The sequence below is a fragment of the Volvox carteri genome, assembly GCF_000143455.1.
Source record: "Volvox carteri f. nagariensis unplaced genomic scaffold VOLCAscaffold_6, whole genome shotgun sequence".
Taxonomy (NCBI): Eukaryota; Viridiplantae; Chlorophyta; class Chlorophyceae; order Chlamydomonadales; family Volvocaceae; genus Volvox; species Volvox carteri.
Genome location: NW_003307549.1, coordinates 273130 through 292444, shown reverse-complemented (window position 1 = coordinate 292444; position 19315 = coordinate 273130). Strand labels below are relative to the sequence as shown.

The 19315-nt window shown below is 57.2% G+C and overlaps 4 protein-coding genes across 4 annotated transcripts in view; 2 read left to right on the top strand and 2 right to left on the bottom strand.

Moving 5' to 3' along the window:
• Nucleotides 1–272: 272 nt before the first annotated feature.
• VOLCADRAFT_79613 (uncharacterized protein) lies at nucleotides 273–695 on the top strand (the record flags this gene model as incomplete). The annotated part of the gene is made up of 1 exon (XM_002947412.1): nucleotides 273–695. One exon carries the CDS (start codon nucleotides 273–275, stop codon nucleotides 693–695), a length of 423 nt encoding a protein of 140 aa, XP_002947458.1.
• A 1595-nt stretch (nucleotides 696–2290) lies between these two features.
• Nucleotides 2291–8625, bottom strand: VOLCADRAFT_103412 (uncharacterized protein; the record flags this gene model as incomplete). The annotated part of the gene is made up of 7 exons (XM_002947273.1): nucleotides 7472–8625; nucleotides 4704–4978; nucleotides 4243–4436; nucleotides 3884–4014; nucleotides 3420–3495; nucleotides 2820–3078; nucleotides 2291–2462 (listed from the first exon to the last, which is right to left on the bottom strand). The coding sequence occupies exons 1-7, from the start codon at nucleotides 7568–7570 to the stop codon at nucleotides 2291–2293; spliced, it is 1206 nt and encodes a 401-aa protein (XP_002947319.1). The 5' UTR covers nucleotides 7571–8625.
• Nucleotides 8626–8781: 156 nt separating this feature from the next.
• Nucleotides 8782–13717, bottom strand: VOLCADRAFT_57174 (uncharacterized protein; the record flags this gene model as incomplete). The annotated part of the gene is made up of 8 exons (XM_002947272.1): nucleotides 8782–9273; nucleotides 9468–10045; nucleotides 10139–10712; nucleotides 10961–11328; nucleotides 11542–11971; nucleotides 12175–12395; nucleotides 12625–12976; nucleotides 13439–13717. The coding sequence occupies 8 exons, from the start codon at nucleotides 13715–13717 to the stop codon at nucleotides 8782–8784; spliced, it is 3294 nt and encodes a 1097-aa protein (XP_002947318.1).
• Nucleotides 13718–16709: 2992 nt separating this feature from the next.
• Nucleotides 16710–19315, top strand: part of VOLCADRAFT_87585 (uncharacterized protein) — a gene marked incomplete at both ends in the record, with an annotated part of 10349 nt that continues 7743 nt past the window's right edge. The window contains 2 exons of the mRNA XM_002947411.1: nucleotides 16710–16972; nucleotides 17594–18811. Coding sequence (XP_002947457.1) covers nucleotides 16710–16972; nucleotides 17594–18811 — 1481 coding nt within the window. The remainder of the gene's footprint in view (nucleotides 16973–17593; nucleotides 18812–19315) is intronic.

Below are 19315 nucleotides of genomic sequence, written 5' to 3'. Positions count from 1 at the left end.
TTTGGTAGAACAGCTTTGCCAAAGTTGAATCCACGTACGGCACTGTTATTACTGGTTGCAACAGTGGTTTAGCTCATTCAATCGCAAGTGTGGTATATGTCCTATACGCAACTAGGCCAGGGCAGCAGATACGGGGTCCTGCAATCAGAGTATTACACTGCCTGCATCGCAACCCGAGTTCTTAGTCTTCTAACCTTAATTACAAAGTTGTGTAGCATCAACATTATCAGCTCCATCCGTATCTTTGCAGCCGTTCTTTTGGCGCCGTTCAGATGCTTCCACTATCGCTGCTGAAGACAGCACAACGTCATGCCGTCCTAGTAGAGCTGAAGAACGGCGAGACATACAACGGCTATCTACAGCAGTGCGATACATGGATGAACTTGCACTTGTCAGAGGTGATCTGCACATCGAAAGATGGACAGCGTTTCTTCAAGATGCCGGAGGCTTACATTAGGGGCAACACGATTAAGTACATCAGCGTTCCAGAGGAGGTTATTGGCAAGGTTCAAGAGGAGAACTTGAAGCGCGACGAAAAACGCCCGGCGGGTGGCGGCCGCGGCAAGGGTGGACGTGGCTGGGCAGTTGGCGGGCGAGGTGAAGGAGCTGGAGGCGGAGGGCGTGGCAGAGGCGAGGGGGGCCGTGGTCGAGGCGAGGGGGGTCGCGGCCGAGCGGGTGGGCGAGGAAGGGGTTGAGGCAAGCACGGCCCTGTCCTCCCCCCTTGGCTGCAGTGACAGGACACTTGCAACATTTAAACGGAATATATCTCACAGGTCAGTTTAGATATCTACCTTTACCGACTGTATACACGGGGGAAAATGTGAGCATTTAGCTGGTGACTTGACGTTGCTACGCTGTGGAGGTGCGCATTCCGCGGCCATTGCGTGGATTTTATGTGCACTGCACGATGCCAACGGCTCCCTTACGCGAAAGGTGGCGCTGAGCTGTCAAATGTTAGGGGCTGACATGCATGACAGCGCGTGGGCCGGCAGCTCAAGCTCACCTAGTGCTTAGGTCAGCGCGGCGTACGGAGGACACGTGAGGCTGGTGTGAGTCACGCGCCTTTTCAGTCTGCAATGTTGTTCATGGCCTGTGAAACGTTGCGGCCTTTGCTACTGGTGGGCAGTATGCTTTGGGTTGAAGCTCTGCACGCCGTAGGTAGTTTGACTGGGGCGCTTTTTCGCGTCAGAGGAGTGAATAGCTGTCGGCGCGCCAGTCTGGCGATGTAGGGATGCGATTCTGTTGTCGTTTAATTTGCTGGATGCTTTGCTGCAGAACGTTGCCGTGCGTGGTGAAAGCGATTATGGAGGGTATCGCGGTGTCACGTTTGCATGATCGCGAACGGAACGCAAGGCTTTAGTATATTGACCCTGCAAGGCTGAATCGCCCGCGAGCGGGCCTCGCAGCAACGAGAGCCGACCCTGTTGCGTCAGAGCCATAACTGTATCCCTGTACATTTCTTTCATCCCTTCCGCATTTTAAGCAAACCTCAGCAAAAAGCGAGATCCCTACCTAGATTGCAAGGCATATACCAGGACATATCTCCTCTGGTCATAACATAAGGAATCTCTGCCCGATTTGGTTGGGAGTTGCATATGTCAACGGACTCTGCCCCCCAATCCCATGAAAAGTATCCGAAATTAACTGAGATCCGGATCAAATCCAACTGATATATGCCCTTCACGCAGAGCTACGTTTGCAATTGTTAACATCCTGAGATATTCTCCAAACGCACCCACATCACGTAACATATATCTGCATACTGGGGGACGTTTCACAAATGCAAGACGGACATCGCCGGCAGCGCTGGCGCATCAAGGCATCATATGCCCTATCCGAGTCGCTCGTTAAGCAGCCCTGGCAGCCACACGATATAAAGAGCCAAAGGAGAGGATTATAGTAATAAAAAGGCTGTGCGCACGGGTCCACATGTACAAGCTGCATGCACACATCAACACGTCACATCACGTGTGTACTTGAAGGACAATTGAGTGAGACCACGTCAGACATTTGTGACGCACGCCACACCACCACTAACGCTATGGAGTGTGCATATATGAACTAAGACATATGGACAGACGCACAGGCTAGCGAGACGCTTGGGCGCAACCTGCGGAATCGCGCGCATCGGAGTCCGCCAAGTGACTCTGACCAAGTGACCTCCTCCCTCAGCCATTCACAGCCACCTAGTCTGTTACCCAACCACTAGCCAGCCACCTAGCCCGTAGCATAACAGAAAACACGTCCAAAACCACTGGCTACTGTCCTGGCCTGGGCCTCGTCTGTTCAGTCACTTTTGCGGCATCACCAACTGCACCTTCAGGACACCCTTTGTACGAGCCAGCTCCAGCGCCTCTTCCCCACGCTCCAGGGGCAGCTCCGCGCTGATCATGGATCTCAACAACTGCCGTACACCCGCGTCCGACGCCATAAGCTCCAGCGCCTTGTCGAAGGGACCGCACCTGTCAGCACCGCCAATCGGAACACAACAACAGTTGCGGTTGTTGGAAGAATTAGCAACAGAGATTGCAGCAAAACCACGAGCAGTATATGCTTTAGCTAACTCGCTTTTGTTCAAATTCCTGTAGCAACAGCGCAATTACCGAGTAGTAGCAGCTCCAGCAACAAGGTCAAGAGCAGCAGCATATAGGGTAGCAGGTGCATGTAGCACACCAATATCATCAGCAGCAACACATACAGCGGCGCAGCAGCAACAACAGTACATCATCAATTGTGCCATGGCAAAAGCAAAACAGCGCCAGCCAACAGCCGCATCCTAAAAGCAGCTCAGCGGCACCCCCACCACCACCCCCTCCCACCTGCTTCCCACCAGGACCTTCTCATTCACCACGATGTCGTTGGCCAGCTCCGCCCAGCCAGGAGCCCGGGGGCCAGGACTCGCACCGCTCTTGTCGCCACGGCACCCACCATTATGCAGCTGTTCCTCGTCGTCCTCCCGCTGCTGCTGTTGCAGCTGTGGTTCCTGTCGCTGCTCGTTTGTACTCACAGTGGACTTGAGCAGAACGGTGCCCATGGGCCGACACAGCGCCAGTGCGGTTCGGATACCCCCTGCGGAACCTGAGGACATGCAGCGAGAAAATAATCGCGCAAAAGGGAGAAACAGACAGACGGACAGACAGACAGATAGGTAGAGGAGAGCAGCGGAAGAGGGCATAGAAGCAGAACGGAGAATGGTGGGCAAAGGGGGAAGCAAGGGGACAGCGGACAGGACGACGACGACGGCGACGACGACGGAGCAACAAAAGGAAACAATCATCCACCGCAGGTTAGGGATTAAGGAGGAAAAGATCAATGAAAACGGCGAAAGTGGGCGAACACAAGCGTCGTGTAAGGCTCCAGAACGCGTTTCCAGGTCGCACGCGCGTGACCTGCCGTACAAAACTGCCGTCCGTACCTACCTGAAGCTTCAACAACCAGGTCGAACTGCCCTGCCAGACGCTCTGCCAGCGCCGTGCCGTCGCCCTCCGAAACCAGCTGTCCGGGTGAGAGGCCGAACGAGGGGGGAGAGACACGCCAGGCACCATTTGGTGTCTCGAGGTAGGTGGTGGCAGTGGTGGTGGTGGTGGCGATGATGCTGTGTATTTGTCGCGGGTCCTGAGGGTCTCAGGCTCACGTGCATATGTGGGTGCAGAGTGGGACGCGATAGCAGCCCTGAGGACCACCGCGTTTGCCATCACCGCCCCCGCCTCCGGATGTCGCCGTATCCCTATCTGCCATATAAGTACCCTGAGTCGCCAGCTGCTGCCCATGCATTTTACAACCTGCTGCCCATTACTGCCACCGCAAGAGAACCCCCATAGTCCCCTGGCCTCTGCTAGAGCCTCCTCCTCCTCCTCCTCGCCTCCTCCGCCAACCCCGTTACCCGCTCCGCATCGCCCTGCACCAGCGCCATCTTGGCGGCATGTCGCCCAATCAGAGTCACCCGGGGGCCCCCCGCCGCCGCCACATGCCGCACCAGCACCTGCCCCACCAACAGCCCCAGCTTGCCGTCACCTAGGGTAGGGTTAGGGGTAGGGTAGCGCGGGGGATAGAGACACAGAATGAAACACGCCCAAAGAATACGTGTCTTGTGTATGTTTATGTGTTTGTATGCTTGTATGTTTGTACATATTCGTATGCTTGTCCGTTTGTGTGTGTTTTTTTGCCTCCTCGGTCCGTTCATCTTCTTCCCTAACCCTCGACCCCCCCACCGGCCCCTTCCCACCCCCCTCCGCCACCCACCAATGACCGCCACCCTGTCGGACTGGGGCCTCGCGGGTAGGCCCTGCTCCAGAATGCGACACGCGGCCGCGAGGGGCTCCGCGAACACCGCCTCCGCCTCCGCCAGCTGGGGGGGTACGGGATGCAGGTTGGCGGCCGGCAGCGTGAGGTACTCCGCCAGGGCGCCGTCGCGGTTGATGATGCCCAGGACTGACCTGGCGTTTGGATGAGACGTTGGAGTGGGGGAAGGGGAAAGGAAGAGGGCGGGGCCAAGGAGAGGTGTAAGACAGGTGCGGGGCCAAGTGCTGTTAAGGAGCGGTGGATGCGGTAACGATATCCTACACGCTGTAATGTTGTGACGAGATGGTAGGGCAGGTAGTTGTAGCGTTTCGCGACGGAAAGGCCAGGGGGGAATCGAGCTCTCAGAGGAGGCGGTCAACGGTCAAGGCACACATGTGGTTCCCACCCGATGGGGGCCTTACCTGCCGGGCGCGTGGTTGCGCTGGTACACGGCATCCCCGCACGTGAAATGCAAGTCGTTGCAGTTAATCTCGCCAACCACCCGCGTACCAACTGCCAGACGCTCCGTGATGCCGTTGCCCTTGCTATTGCTAGAGCTGAGCTCCTCTGCCGGGTTGGTGCTGATGCTGGGCCTGGGTTGCTCAATGTCGGGGCCGAAGGCCACCACGACTCCGACAAATTCGTGGCCGAGTACACCGCAGTATCCAGGAACGTATCCCCGACAGATCTCGAGATCCTGTAAAAGTAAAGGTGATAAAGGTATAAGGTAGTTAATCGTCAACTATCGGTACCAACCGTCGCAGCGTCGCTGATTATGATCAGCCTATGCTCACGCCTTGCGCTGAAACAATAGTAGCGTAACGAATCAGAAACTAAGAGCTTCACACGTAACAGCTAAAGCGAGACGGGCACGGCGCAATTCATAGAAAGTGATGAGTCGGACAGCTATCGGACCCACCGTTGAGCAAATTCCGGCTCTTAGGACCCTAATTATCGCTTCTCCCGGTCCAGGGACAGGTAGCGGTCGCTGCAGCTCAAGGGCAGCCTTGCCAGTTACAGCTGAAAAGGTGAGGGCCTGCATGGTTTGTAAGCTTATAGGACGTTTGCCTGATCAAACGATATGCATAAACGATTTGGCTATCATAGAGATAGCCAAACTAAATCTTGGTTTGGTCGCTTTTCAATTTCATGGTAGTTTACTATGTACAGTAGACTGCCGTCCATAGGGCCAAAGTGGTCACAATTACTGAACCTGTAATGATTAGGTGATGTATGTTGTGATATCGGCATTCCCCATGGTACATTGCCTTCCTGACGGCCCTGTCGTGCATGTGCAGGTTACGTGTGTTATTGCTCCCTGGCGGCCCGAGCTTCCTTCCCTTCACCATCTGGGTAATCGCGCAATAAACGAAAACATTAACCGAAAACGGTCTTAACTGTCCCCTCAAGCCTGTCTGTACTGATCAGCTCCCCTCCCAACAAGCCTCTCGAGGCGCCGCAACTCCCCCGAGCCCCGGCTTCTAGCCTTGGCCTCCTACGTTAAATCGTAGCACTTTGATCTCACCAGTATTGCCCGGTAACAAAATCCATTTTTTTGAAAAAAGTGGAGGCCGTTAGGAAGCAAATTGCTACCTGAAGTATTGCAGTTCCATTATCCAGGGCCTGCGGTGTACATATAAAATATGTCAATGATGCGCGTGAGAGGAGATGGCTGATGCAACACATTTTATCACGCGCATTCTCGGCAGATGTGCTTCACGAGCGTGTTGTACGAGTTGACTGTGCGAGTATTCGTGACGCGATGGATGCTTGCTTTTAAGTTACAAATCCTGGTGTGACATTGTATCCATATACAAGGTTGTTCGTCATGAAACATTGAAAAGCAAATCGCAAGCTGATGTTCTTGCTTTCCCACGGCCACGAAAGCCTACTAGACTGCAGAGGCTTCCATTATTGAACCGTCATAGCTTCCCTCCGGCGCTATCGATGTCTCATCATGCCGACCGAGGACAGGAATGAATGCCGTCACAAGCTACAGCCAGTCAACGATCTTTCGTAAAGTTTGAACAGATAACTCCTCGACGCGTTTCTCCCTGTTTGAACCGTCTTACAACTGGGCGCCAGACAAACAAAATACCACATCAAAAAGAATGCACTTTACTGCGACTATGATTACTCGTCGTCTCATCATCAGCATCACCATCATAAATGGCTGCACCATCATCTCAGCAGAGCAGCCAGTGTTGTCGGCGAAGCCACTCAGTTTCAATCCTCGCGCCTTGTTTGAGATGATCGTTCTTCAGGGCTTTAAAGAACTCTCCACGCAAGGAGTAGAGCCTTCCGTATCTCCGGCTCCGGAACCATTTTCTAGTGTTCCCTACCAAGCATGCGCAATCCGCAACCCCAAGATACGGGGAAACACAAACCGAACAGTATCACCACATACAAGCGCTCTTTTGCCGCGCACTCATGACAGCTACATACCCGTTCACAATGCACCACACCCGCAATACTGCTGTAAATACAAAAAAAATGACACGCGTAAGCCTGTCGCCCTTTCGAGCATCACAGCCTGCTAACTTCTCAGGCAAAAATTCAAATGCAATCGCACACCCTGTAAGATCGAACATGTTTTAAACAACTCTCGACTCCCATGCTGTCCCCGACAGGACAAAGATATTAACATTAACAGAGAAAAGATACATATAATCCAAAGTTCGACAATCTCCTATAACAATCGATGATGCAAACCAAACCGACCAAAGTATGGAGTCCATCCCGGGAGGGCATTGTCGCCCTTGTTCTCACGTGCTTCCCATCCACCGCCGCCAGCAATAGATGGGCGCGCAGCGAAGCGAACCTGCCCCCTAAGAAACTACTTCTTTTTCGCACACACAGAGAGAGTCGTCCAGACAAGTCTATAACCCCTTCAAACATTTTAGATGCATGTTGCGTAAAGGCACACGTCTACGCGCATGTGCATGTGCGTGCTGAGGATGAGGATTTGTGCGCGTGTGTTTTGGTAGGTTGGTCGGTCCGATTGGGCACCGAAAGAGCAGCGGCCCGGTAGATAGGCCCCGCCCCACCTAAGCGGAAACAGAGCGGTACCGGCAGGCGGCTGGTTTTCTGCATCCGCACACCTTCACTCGGAACTACTGGCAGACGGCGAGTGTGCAAGACCGTGTGGTGATGACGTCTAGCCTGTAGGAGGTGACCCCAGTCCTCACACCGCCTGAAACAGGATGACAGCGTATTCCCGCTCCAAAAAGCCCTCATTTGAAATAGTTACCAGTGAAAGATGCACCAACATCAGCAGCTTGATTCCCATTGCGTACCGTTGGAGCCACCCTTCTTTGGAGCCCCGTGCCCGCCGCCGACCACCAACTTCAAAGAAAACAGTCCTCCTTCTCCTCCTCCTTCACCTATTCCGAAGAACCGTGCGTGCCTTCTCCAAATGAGTGACCGAAATTTTACGCATGCACGAATAGCAAGAGAACTGTTATAAAGTTTGTAACCATCTTTGTACGCTCTTTCCGGGTATCTCGTCCACTAATCCTGCACGCACTTTTTCCATCTACATGGGCAGCAGCAATCTTAACATTCCCCGAAAGTTCGCCACACTCAAACATACCACGTAAAGAGTCCCGTCGCTCGAAAAGAAGTCCACGATCCCAAACATGCGCAAATTTCCCCAAAGGAGAACCTTCAAGTCACGCCTCCCCATCACCCTTTGTGCCACACCTCTGTGCTGATGCTTCCTCTTGTGGAGTACAACATGTACAGCATGTCCTAGCCATTACGTGATGTCGTATGTATAGCACCTCTCCACTGGCTCTCTCTTTCACTAGTCTGGAGCCCACTGTGACAACCACACCTCTCTCCACGACGGATTGAAGCTCCAGGAAATGCACTCAAGCCCTTCACAATCGCGAGATCTCGTTCTCACACTCGGGGACTTCTCTCACACCCTCCTCAGATCACTGTCCAAAAACCACAACATTCAGACAGGCCTACAGATGTTTGCTTCCACACCAACACGCGCCCAGCAGCAACAACAGGTCTTGCTGCAGGAGGAGGGGTATATTGGGCTGTACCACCGTCACACATACGACTCACCCTCACCACACCACACAGATCAACAAAAACGTTTCTCTTCTCTCACTCTCGCTGTCCCGGCTTTTTGTGTTTACGGACCGCCCGGCCCCCTAGACCAAAAAAAGCTTTTTGTCGTCTCTCCTTTTCATTCCTTTCATTCCGCTCGTGTGTTGTTGGCCATCTGTCTCTCCAGCTCCTCCACCTCACACATCAAAGATTTTGGAATGAGAGGCCTCGCAATCTAAAAAAGGAAAATCAAAGGGCTGTTTTACCAAACCTAATTCCTATAGCCCCAAACCCACCCATTTACCCACCCAAGCTCAGTTTCATTCCATCCATCAGTATGTCCATACGTTCATATTCACTTTCACTACATAGGGCCTCTTACGCAATCGTGGAGCTCACCAGCCCACCAACTTCCCCTTGCCCCCCCGCCCCCCGCGTCTAAAACAGACCCGTTTGCATCAACAAAGTGCCGTACGCCGCCACCGCCGCCGACAGCGCCGCCGCCGCCACTTGCTGGCCCTCCACACTCCTCACGCCCTGCCGGCCTACGAGCGACAGCAACTGACCTGTCAGTGCGTTTGGCTCCACCCCATCCCGTCGCATCGCGCCAAGGAGTTCCAGGGCCTTATCCGGCTGACCAGCCCGCTCGCACGCGGCCAACAGCGCGTTGTAGACATCAGCTGACGGCTGCACACCCGCGCGCCGCATGCGCGTACGGACCCTCATGGCGCCCTCCCAGTCCCCCGCGAGACTGTGGGCGGCAATGAGGCCGCAGAAGGCGAAGTCCCGGGGCCGCAGGCCGGCGGCTGTCAGGGCCGAGAACACCGCCTCGGCACGATCTGGAAGACCCGCCATGCCGTACGCCGCAATCATCGTCTCGTGAGTGACCGTGTCGGGCTGTCGTACCTTGCTGTAGAGCTTCTCGGCAATCTGAGGGGGGAGGGCGAGAGGAGGGTAAGGAGAGCCTGGTCGGGCGACATGGAATGTGCGAGAGCACCCCCCCCCGCACCACACCCACACACACCCACACATACACCACACATATATACACATACATACACCGCTGCACAAACATGACACCCCGCCAAACTGTCCTCCGGGGGATCCCACAGCGCCTCTCTCACCTCCAGCTGGCCTGCCTTGCCCGCCGCTGAAATCGCGGTGTTGTACATCACGGTGTTGGGAGTGATACCCAGGTTCATGGCCCGCAGCAGCACCCCCACCGCCTCCTGCCACTTGCCAGCCCGCTCGTACGCCAACATCAAGGCGCCGCAAACAACTTCGTTCAGCAAGCCGTGATGGTGAGGGGAAGAGTGGGAGGAACCGGGTATATGGGTGTGATGGTGGTTGTGGTGGTTAACGGCAGTTGACGGGGCAGGGGGACCCGCCAGCATAGTCGCGGGTGAAGGTGCTGTCGACGGCGCCGACATGTCGACGGCGTTAGCAGCAAAACCCAGAGGGAACGAAGCCGCCGCCGCGGCTGCCGCCACCGGTGCCGACGGCACGCCGCTACCTGGAGCTCCGGCCATGTGCCCTATTGCGACGTGATTGCTAAAGGCAGATACGTCGGAAGCGGCGGCGGCGGCGGCGGCGGCGGCCGCCGTCAGCTGGCTGGCGAGGGTCCCGGCGGAGGCGCTGTCCAAGGCAGACCTCCAGGGATGGGCCACCTCCGTCGAGGAAATCGCCTGAAGGATACCAGCCCCTGCCGCCGCCGCCGCCATCGCCGTGTTAGTCTCCATTCCGCTGCCGTACAACAGGGAGGACGACAAACCGCTCCGACTAGCGCTACCGCTACTCAAAGGCACATCATCAGTTACACAGAAGCTAGAAGCGGATAGGGGTGAGGACGGCGCCGTGGATGCTGCCGCTGACGCCGCCGCCGGCGGGTGGCTGAACAAGCTAAAGCTGCGACGGGACGGCTCCGCTGAACTGGCGGCGTCTGCCTCTGCAGCGGCAGCGGCGGTGCCGCCGGCCGCTAGCGACGTCAGGTCCAGGGAAAGGCCGTGCAGCTGCGACGGACGAGTCCAGGTTCTCTGAGGAGCAGCGTACGAGGCAGGGTTGTCGTACATGCCGCCGCCGGCAGCAGCTACGGCTACGGCGGAAGATGATGTTGAGGATGCCGCGGCCTCGACGGATGCCGTCACGGCAGCCTGTGCCAGCAGGGCCGTCAGTGGACTGATGAGCTGCGGTGCCCCCGCGGCCCCCGCAGCCGATGTGGGTACGGATGCCGCGGGCGAGGACGCCAGTGCCGCTGCGAGGGAGAGCGCGGCGGCGGCTGGCGGCGCCGCGGCGGCGGGGCCCAGCACCTGGCGCTCAATGGAGCTAAACACGGCCTCCGCCAGCTGCCATTGACCGTGCTCGCCGAGACTCTGTTTACATTGGGGTAAGAGGGGCCCGATCAGATTTACCAGAAACGCCCGTTACCAGAAAGTACTGATATAGCAAAATTGCCGAGACAGTCACCTCCCAAAAGCCGTGTCACATGTTCACACAAACTAACAAACATACATACGTACACACACATACAAGCATACACGCATTCATACACAGCGAGAGTCGTACAGAAGAGCGTACACGCGCACTCCCATACGGAACACACATACATACACACACACACCTTCAGGAGGGCCGAGTAGGTGTACGCGTTGGGTTGTACTCCCCCCCATTCCGGGGTCTGCATCCGCCCCAGGACCTCCACTGCCCGCGACCACCGCTTCGCATTCCCCAACGCCGCCATCAGAGCAGTGTACGTCCGGGCATTCGGTCGTACACCGTTTGCCAACATCCAAGCCACAACTGCCTCGGCGCGGTCCGCTTCGCCGCCCGACGCTAACGCCGTAATAAGTGCCGTACAGGATACGACATCGGGCCTGATGCCGGCGGGACCTGTCATCTCGTCAAACAGCGCGACGGCGCGACTCCAGTCCCCGGCGGGAGCACACGCCGATATCGCCGCAGAGAAGGCATGACCAGTCGGCTCGCAACCTGCATGTACGTCCGTATGTGTATCATAACGTGTGAATGTATCTATGTATGTGTGTTAGGAAGTCCGGGGAGAAAAGAGCGGAAACCCAAATGTTGTGGTATCAATGGGCAGGTGTGTGCTTGTGTGTATTGAAACCCCAACCAAACTGATCTCCAACCACCAACCGCCAAACCTCTACCCTCCCGGGACTGCCCTCCTCCCATCCCACTCACCCGAAGCCCGCATATCTGCCCAGATGTCTAGGGCCCGGTACCACCGGCCGCCCTCGGTGGCGGCGCGCATCGCGGCAGTGTACGCGTGCACCGTCGGGGCCATGCGGCTGCCCGGCGGCGCCGCCCGCATGGCGCCGTACATCGCCAGCGCCTGGTCCGTAAGGCCCAGACGTGTGCACAGCTCTAAATAAGTGATGCACAGGCGGCAGTCCATTTGGAGGCGGCCGGCGGTATGGCGGCGCCAGGCCTCGTTCCAGATGGACATGGCGCGGTCCGTCAGGCCACCCGCCAGCGCGGCGCGCATGGCGGCGGTGTAGGTGTACGCGGTGGCTTCGAGCCCGGCACCGCCGGCAGCGGTGGAGCCCGTCATCCAGTCGTACACCGCCAGGGCGCTGACGGCGTCGCCGTGGTCGGAGCAGACGCGGATGAGCTGCCATGGGGAGGTTGTGGTGGTTGTGGGAATGGTGATGGGTCAGTAATATTGAGAGCTGAATAAGGAATAATGGAACAAATTACACAATTACCACAACGACAATTACAACACAATGTAGACGCGCCAGCAACTCACACAAAGACGCAAAAGAAAAACCATGCCTTAAATAGTTAAATATACATACATACATACATACATACCGTGGTGCACAGGCGGTCATCTAGCTGGTGGCCTGCGGCCTTGAGCCACTCGAACAGCAGCAACGAGCGCCGCCACGTGGCCTTGTTGGCGGAGAGGGCCAGCACCAGCTTGTCCAGCTTCCAGTTGTCCAGGGGCAAGCAGGAGGCGGGTAGACCCCCCGGGGGGGGCAGGGACACGGGGCAGGCGGGGTCTCGGAGCGCCAGCAGCTGTGCAGGGAGACCTGCGGGTATGGGGGGAAAGGGGATCGGGGAGAATAATGAGGTGATGAGAGAGGACTGGAGAGGGGGACACTGAGAATGGCGAGGGGGGTGGTGTACGTGTGTGTGTGTTTGATTTTAAACAATTCTCTCAAACCTCACCTGTATCTCCCAGTCCCATCTCGAACCGTCGGCTCTCGGCGGAGGACGCCGCAGCAGCAGTAGCCATCGTCCCTGTCGCAGTAGCAGCACCCGTGGCAGAGGCCCTTTTGCTCAGGGCAGCGCTGCTGCCGCTGCCGACAGCGGAGGCCGGCGCCGACGGGGGCGCGGCAGTGTGAACCGTCACGGTGACGCGGTTACTGCCACTGTTGTTGATTTGCTGGTGCCTGTTGCCGCGAGAGGTGATGGCAGCGGGAGCCGTGACGGAAATCGCCGGTTCGGCAGCGGATGCAGCGGCAGGATTAGCATCGGAAGAGGGAGGTGCGGTGCTGACGGCTGCCGCGGCTGCCATAGCTGCAGCGTGTTGGAGGGAGAGGGCTGTCAAGTCAGCGGAGAGGCGCTCTAGGGGATCCTCGGCGACCTGCTCCAGAGGCTCCGTCTGAGGCTGGCAGTACAACGACAAGGAGTGAAAAGCAAGGTGCAGCAGTTTCAGATGTGATAGCAAGCTGGGCATTTGTGGATCGTAAGTGCATGATTTCGGCAGGAGAGGTAAGCGCGAGGAGTTTGCAGCGCGAAATGTTGCAAAACAGGCAATCGTAGGTTGGGACCGGAGGCATGTTATACGGAAAATTAGAGCGTGCTGCGGGTATGGATTTGAAGGAGATGTATCCCGTGATTTGATTCAAAGCGATGCCTGTGCCACTCCCGCGAAGAGACACGGCGTCAACCTCCAACATGACGAACGAAGATAACAGTTCAAGAAAGATTTGCGGTGCCATTGTAAAGTTAAATAAAAAAGGAAGAATTTTAAATCCCAACAAACGCGCGCAGTCCCTGCCAAGACCTCCAACGTGCTGACGTGCTCAGGGCCACAAACTACCAGAAAGCCCTCCAACGAAAAGCTCACCTGCTCGTGACTTCGCTGCTCCATAGAACGCCGCTCATGGCTACGATCAATTGACTTGCGTACGCGCTCGGTTGCAGTCATGACAGGGGCTCCGGGAGCCGCCGAAGTTCGCGTGGTCGAGCGCGCGCTTGACTGAGCAGGCGCCCGAGCCACAACAGCTGGCGCGTTGAGGGCATTATGGCTTTGATTTTGTCGAGTATGCCCTGTAACACGGGCTGGAAGGCTGCCGGTGCCGCTGCCGGCCGCGGCAAGCGGTGGCCGCGCGGCAATAGACACCATATTATAAGTCTAAGACAATTTCGTACGTATTGTAAGATATGGAAGGCTTAAATCTCAGTTGGGACTAGATTATACACTTGAATAGCGCTTTATGTATAGCACCGCAGATGTAACAGCCCTCACCTACGACTTCCTACTACTACCGATAGGCCAGTAATCAGTTACTTGTGAGCCCCATAAAGACCTCGTCACCGCTGTAGCACGTTCAGACTTTAAGGACTTGTTTCGGCGCCGGCCACCAGGTGTCCCGGCCAATCATTTCGAGAGGGGCTTATGTACGGGTGGTCCGTCTGGCTCAGGAGGAGGACTTCGAGCGCCAAGGGATTTGTTGTACATGTTTGCGAAGCTGCTGTACTTGCGAACATAAAGGCACTGCTTGATCTAAGATCGTTTCTTCTGGCATTTTGTCGTCAATACACGTGCCCTCTACAGAACGTTAAATTCAGTGCTCATTAGGAATGCGCACTCCTAGTAAATTGCTCAGTGTCTAACTTGCAAAATCATAAGCCTGGCAAAATATAAAGACCAATACTGCGCTGCAGCAAGCATTTTGCGGCAGCCTTCGTGCATGTTGAGGCGAGTTCGGTAACGCAACAGGATCACTGGCTTGTGTATATTCACGTGACACCTCTAAGACAAAGCGGGACGAAACCGCTGCAAGCAAATTTGTAGATCAAGATTTGCGTCATTCGTGCGTAAATGTACGGATATATCATTACACCTAGATGCTAGATCATAAATTTCATTCCATTCTCGGTTTCTCGGTTGTGCATCTTTGTCCCCAATAAAACGATGGATGCAACGCGCGCCGTCGAATGATTAAGTTCCATCGTACGAACACAGCACACTATGTTTGATTCTGAAACGGTCTGAAACCAGCCAGTGGAAGTCTCGCTAGCCGTGCGCTCTGCTGCTAAGACCGCCTTGTGTTGGAAACGTGTGTTGTGCTCTGTGTGTGTGTGTGTGTGTGTGTGTGTGTGTGTGTGTGTGTGTGCGCGTGTGTGCGCGTGTGTGTGTGTGTGTGTGTGTGTGTGCGTGTGCGCGTGTGTGTGCGTGTGAGTGTGTGTGTGTGCGTGTGCGCGTGTGTGTGCGTGTGTGTGCGTGTGTGTGCGTGTGTGTGCGTGTACGTGTGCCATTGTGTGATCGTTACTAGTATCTGACCGGGCCTGACACTGGCCAGAGACTGCTGCCCAGCCCCAGCGGACGGGAGAGGGGCGTGAGGGGGTTCTGTCGCCTCCTAAGCAGCCGAGAGCTTCAATGACCTAAGCGGCGAGTGTGGTGGCGGCCGCAATGGTCCCTCCAAGGTATGAGGTCCGAGGCTTTGCTCCCTAGTTCTACTGCCCGCAGCCAAGCTCTCAGAGAGCTCAAAGAAGTTGGTATGATAGGCTCATAGCCTTAGCGCCCTTACCGCACGCAGAATTTGGGCAGAGTTACTCTAGCCAACGAAGGTAAGCAAGTGGCTGAGTGGCCCCTCACTGCCCACCCAGCCGCATCCCGGCCCTTTGCCGCGAGCCAGACCCGCCGCTCCCTACCGCCCTGGGTGCGTGTGTGTGTGTGTGTGTATATGTGTTCTCCCAGGAGTAACTGGCTCAGTTCCTGCGCTCAGGGCCCCACCCGTCCGCAGAAAGATTGGAGAAGGCGTACTATCTGTCTGCCTACCTGTCTGTCTGTCTGTCTGGTCTTCTAGCTTCCCGTCTACCTGTCCGTCCGTCTGTCCTGTACAACGGTGTTTGCCTGTTGTTCTCTCGGGAGCTTGTGGACGGCTAAGCGACCGACGGCCACGGCTGGCAGGAAGGTCCCGCTAGACGCCGCCGTCACTGGCCAAGACATACAGACAGATAGGCACACATGCACATACATACACGTACACATTGAGCGACACCTACCGCTGCTGCGGCTGCTCCTGCCAGTCAACATCTACATCCACGTGAAATTTCCAGCAGCTACGAAGTTTTTACATTTTCACAACGGATTATTATCTGAACACACGTCGCTGGTGACTATTCTGAGCTCGCTTCGGTGTGATGTTTTTCGCGTGTACCACCATCATCATCGCCATGACGAGCTCCCCTTGAGGGCGGGAAAGAACCCCCAGCGCTTCCCCGGGCCCGGCACTGTGCGGCGGTGATCACATCCGTATTTTGTCCTTGGCATCATAGATGATGGTGATTGTGCTGTGGGCCCAAATGGGCTTGGGGACCATGATGGGCTGTAGTGTTTTTTGTCATACGGTAGGGTACAAGCGTCGTACAACAGCCCTAGATGTAGGCTACAATCCATTTCATAGCGTTTCAGGCAGTGTCGTTCACCCGTTTTCCAGACAAGTACTCGCCACAACAGTTTTGGCTGTTTAAGGGGGCTGTGTTCCGGTTCCCCCCACCCCATTTGCTGCATACCATGGTAACCAATGGGTGATAGGGACCGGCACGTTCCGGAGGCGCACCTGTGTTCACAGCCGATATTTTGAAAACCTTCCCCCCGCCCACCAATTTGGACATCCCTCGTCGGAAATATATCTTCCTTCATCAGTGGAATTTGGAACTCATCATGGATATCTGCTATCTCGCAAAGAGCTCGAACAAAGTCTCGTGGTCAAGTTGTCCCATTTCTGGGATATTATCTTTACATTGCGTATTGATGATGTATTACCCTTACAAAAAGGAAGCGCCTGCGCTTGTGGACTGTTATTCACGTCAGTTTCAAGCAAAACGTACGCAGGCTGCGTTTCCTTAAGCGAATGCTCCCTGCAAATACTTACTTTCTTACCTTTCTTTTGTATATAAGTATTTCTCCTGTTGCGTTGTGCGGTCATCCAGCTTGTCCAGGCCGTGTGCTCCGGATGGGTGCTGACGGTTCGTTCTGGATCTGCGCAGGCAAATGCCCTTGAGGCAATCTGCACTAATTAGTTCAGCGGCGCAGTTCCATTTTGCAAAAAATTGTATATTGTTCACCAAGAAAGCCTATCCTTACTGGGGCGCCCAAACTTATCCGCATGTTATCCGGCGCGCCGGCTCGCGCCTGCCCGGCCGCTATACCTCATGGTGGGGTCCTAGTACCTCTAAGTGCTTACATAGCTGCATCTACCTCGCAGCCATGCAGCGCCCTGCGAGCTGGCCGCAAGCGCCCGGTCTCCGAGCTTACCTTGCAATTTTCCGGCTCACGCACCTCTCAGCAGCCGGAGCACATGAACACACCTACGAGGCAACTCAGCATTGTTTGGGCACATGAACGCCAGCCAGGTCCTCAGGAGGACGGGTGCGGGTGCAATGGACCGTGCTCTGCCGACACCAATCATCAATACCAGCACCATCCCCCACCCCAAAATCCGAACCCTCCACGGCAGCCCGGCTCTGGCAGCAACAACTGCACTACCGGAGACTCAGGAGCAGCAAAAGCACCAGGGCCTTTAACCACAGCAGCTGGTGACCCAAGCTCCTCCCCGGCGGCTGCTCGTACACCCCGCGACGCCGCGGGGTCCCCCGGCAGCAGCGGCGAGGGCGACGGCAGTAGCATGGAGGGCACCAGCAACAGCAGCAGTAGCAGCAGCAGCGGGCCCTCTACCTCACTTCCCCTGGGCCCATCTCTAGATTCTGTCAGCACACCCGATTCGGCGGCCGCAGCTTCGGGCCCCTCACCGACCTCGATCAACGGCAGCCCCGGCGCAACGGCTGCAATACCCCCCTCGCCACATCCGCCACAGCAGCAGCCGCAGCAACATCCGCCACAGCAGCAACTGGACTTCAGCTGTACTAACAGCAGCAGTAGCAGTAGCAACATCAGCCAGCCTGACCCGCAATCCCTTCTTTCCCATACCAACAGCAGCAGTGGCGGCGATGACGGCGCCGGTGCCGCCCCTGCTGGTCCCCCACCCGCCAGTATATCCCCGGGGGTTAGCGACCAGGACCAGCACCAGGACCAGCACCCGGGCGGCAATGGCACGGACCCCGACAACAGCGCGAGTCCACCAGACCCGGCGGACCAGCCGGGACAGCTGGGGAGGCTCCCGCTACGGACACCGCCGCCGGGTGCTGATTCCGGAGCCGGAGCTGTCCCCGGGGCCCCGCAGCAGCTGCCACCCTTAAGACTGGACTTCCTGGATTGGGCCAGGATACAGCAGAGGGGACCTGGCGGCAGCGGCGGCGGCGGCGCCGGCGGCACGGGACGAGCGCGTCGGCAGCGCAGCGGCAGCGGTATGTCCTCCTCGTCGGGTTCTGCCGGGGGGGGGATCGGCGGCAGCAAGTCCCGCAGCGACCGTATATTGCAGTTGGTGCTGGCCGCCAAGACGTTGCTCCAGGTTCGTTCCGTCGTCAGTCGGCACCTGCACGACATGTCCCCGAGTACGGCGGCGGTGGCGCTAAGTCGGCTGGCGACTCTTTCTGTGGCAACCATGAGGTTGCGGAGGGCCCAACTGGGTCTTGGGGTACAGGGGAGGGGAGAGCCGCAAGGGAAGGGGAGAAAGGGTGAAGAAGCGGAGCAGCAGCCGGAGGTGGTGGTGGGCAATAGCAACAGCAGCATCGTTGAGGGGAAGGCGGGTGTGTCCACGGTGACGGCAGAGACAGCGGCGGCGACGAAACCGCCGCCGCCACCGTCGCCGTCCGGGCGGACTACACCAGCGGCCGGCGGTGCCGCCGCCGCCGCCGCTACCAAGTCAGCGGACGCTGACGGCGGTGCTGACGTCACCGACCCTTCCTCCCGAGTACAGCAGGGCTCCCTCAGGCTGATGCGCCTGCTACTGCGGCACATTGCCACATCCGTGGACAGCACCGCCGCCGGCGGCGGGGGCGGCGGTGGCCGTAGCCGCGGCAGCGGCAGCGGCAGCGGCGCCGGGTCGACGAGCCCCCGCTGGCGGAGCCCCACCTCGTCTTCGTCATCCGCCGCCGGTGCCTCCGGCACCCCGGGATACCGCGCCCAAAGAGGCGGCGGCGGGGGCGGAGCTGCCGCCGGTTCGTCCGCGTCCTCGTGGCGATGGCAGCCGGCCCCCCCGGGCCATAGGGCTCGTTTGGCCGGCAGTGTGATGGCGACACTTGCGCGTGTGGGACTGAAGCCGGGTCCGAGTGACTTGTGGGCCTTATACCGGCTGGTGGAGGCGGCGAGGTGCGGGTGGTGCGGGTGTGTGTGTATGTGTGTGTGGGGGGGGGAGCGTGTGTGTATATGGGGTATGGAGGTTAGGGCTTGGAGGCGCGGGTGTGTGTCTATGGGGAGGGGGAGGGGATTGCTGGGTGGTTTGCCGTACAGGTAGGGGGGAAAAGTGAGTTTTGGCGTGGTGGTGGTGGCCTTTATGTGAGGGGGTGTGGGAGGGGGAGGGAAAAGGGTGTGTGTATTTGAATGGAGACACATACGAGCAGTTTTACAGGTGGTGAGGATAGCCCACGGATCTGCTACTGCCGCTGCGACAGCTGCTGCTACTGCTGATTCCCCTCCCCTGCCCCCTACTTCCCCTACTTCCCCTGCCCCCTACTTCCCCTGCCCCCTACTTCCCCTGCCCCCTACTTCCCCTGCCCCCTACTTCCCCTGGCCCCTACTTCCCCTGCCCCTTACTTTCCCTACTTCCCCTGCCCCCTACTTCCCCTGCCCCCTACTTCCCCTGCCCCCTACTTC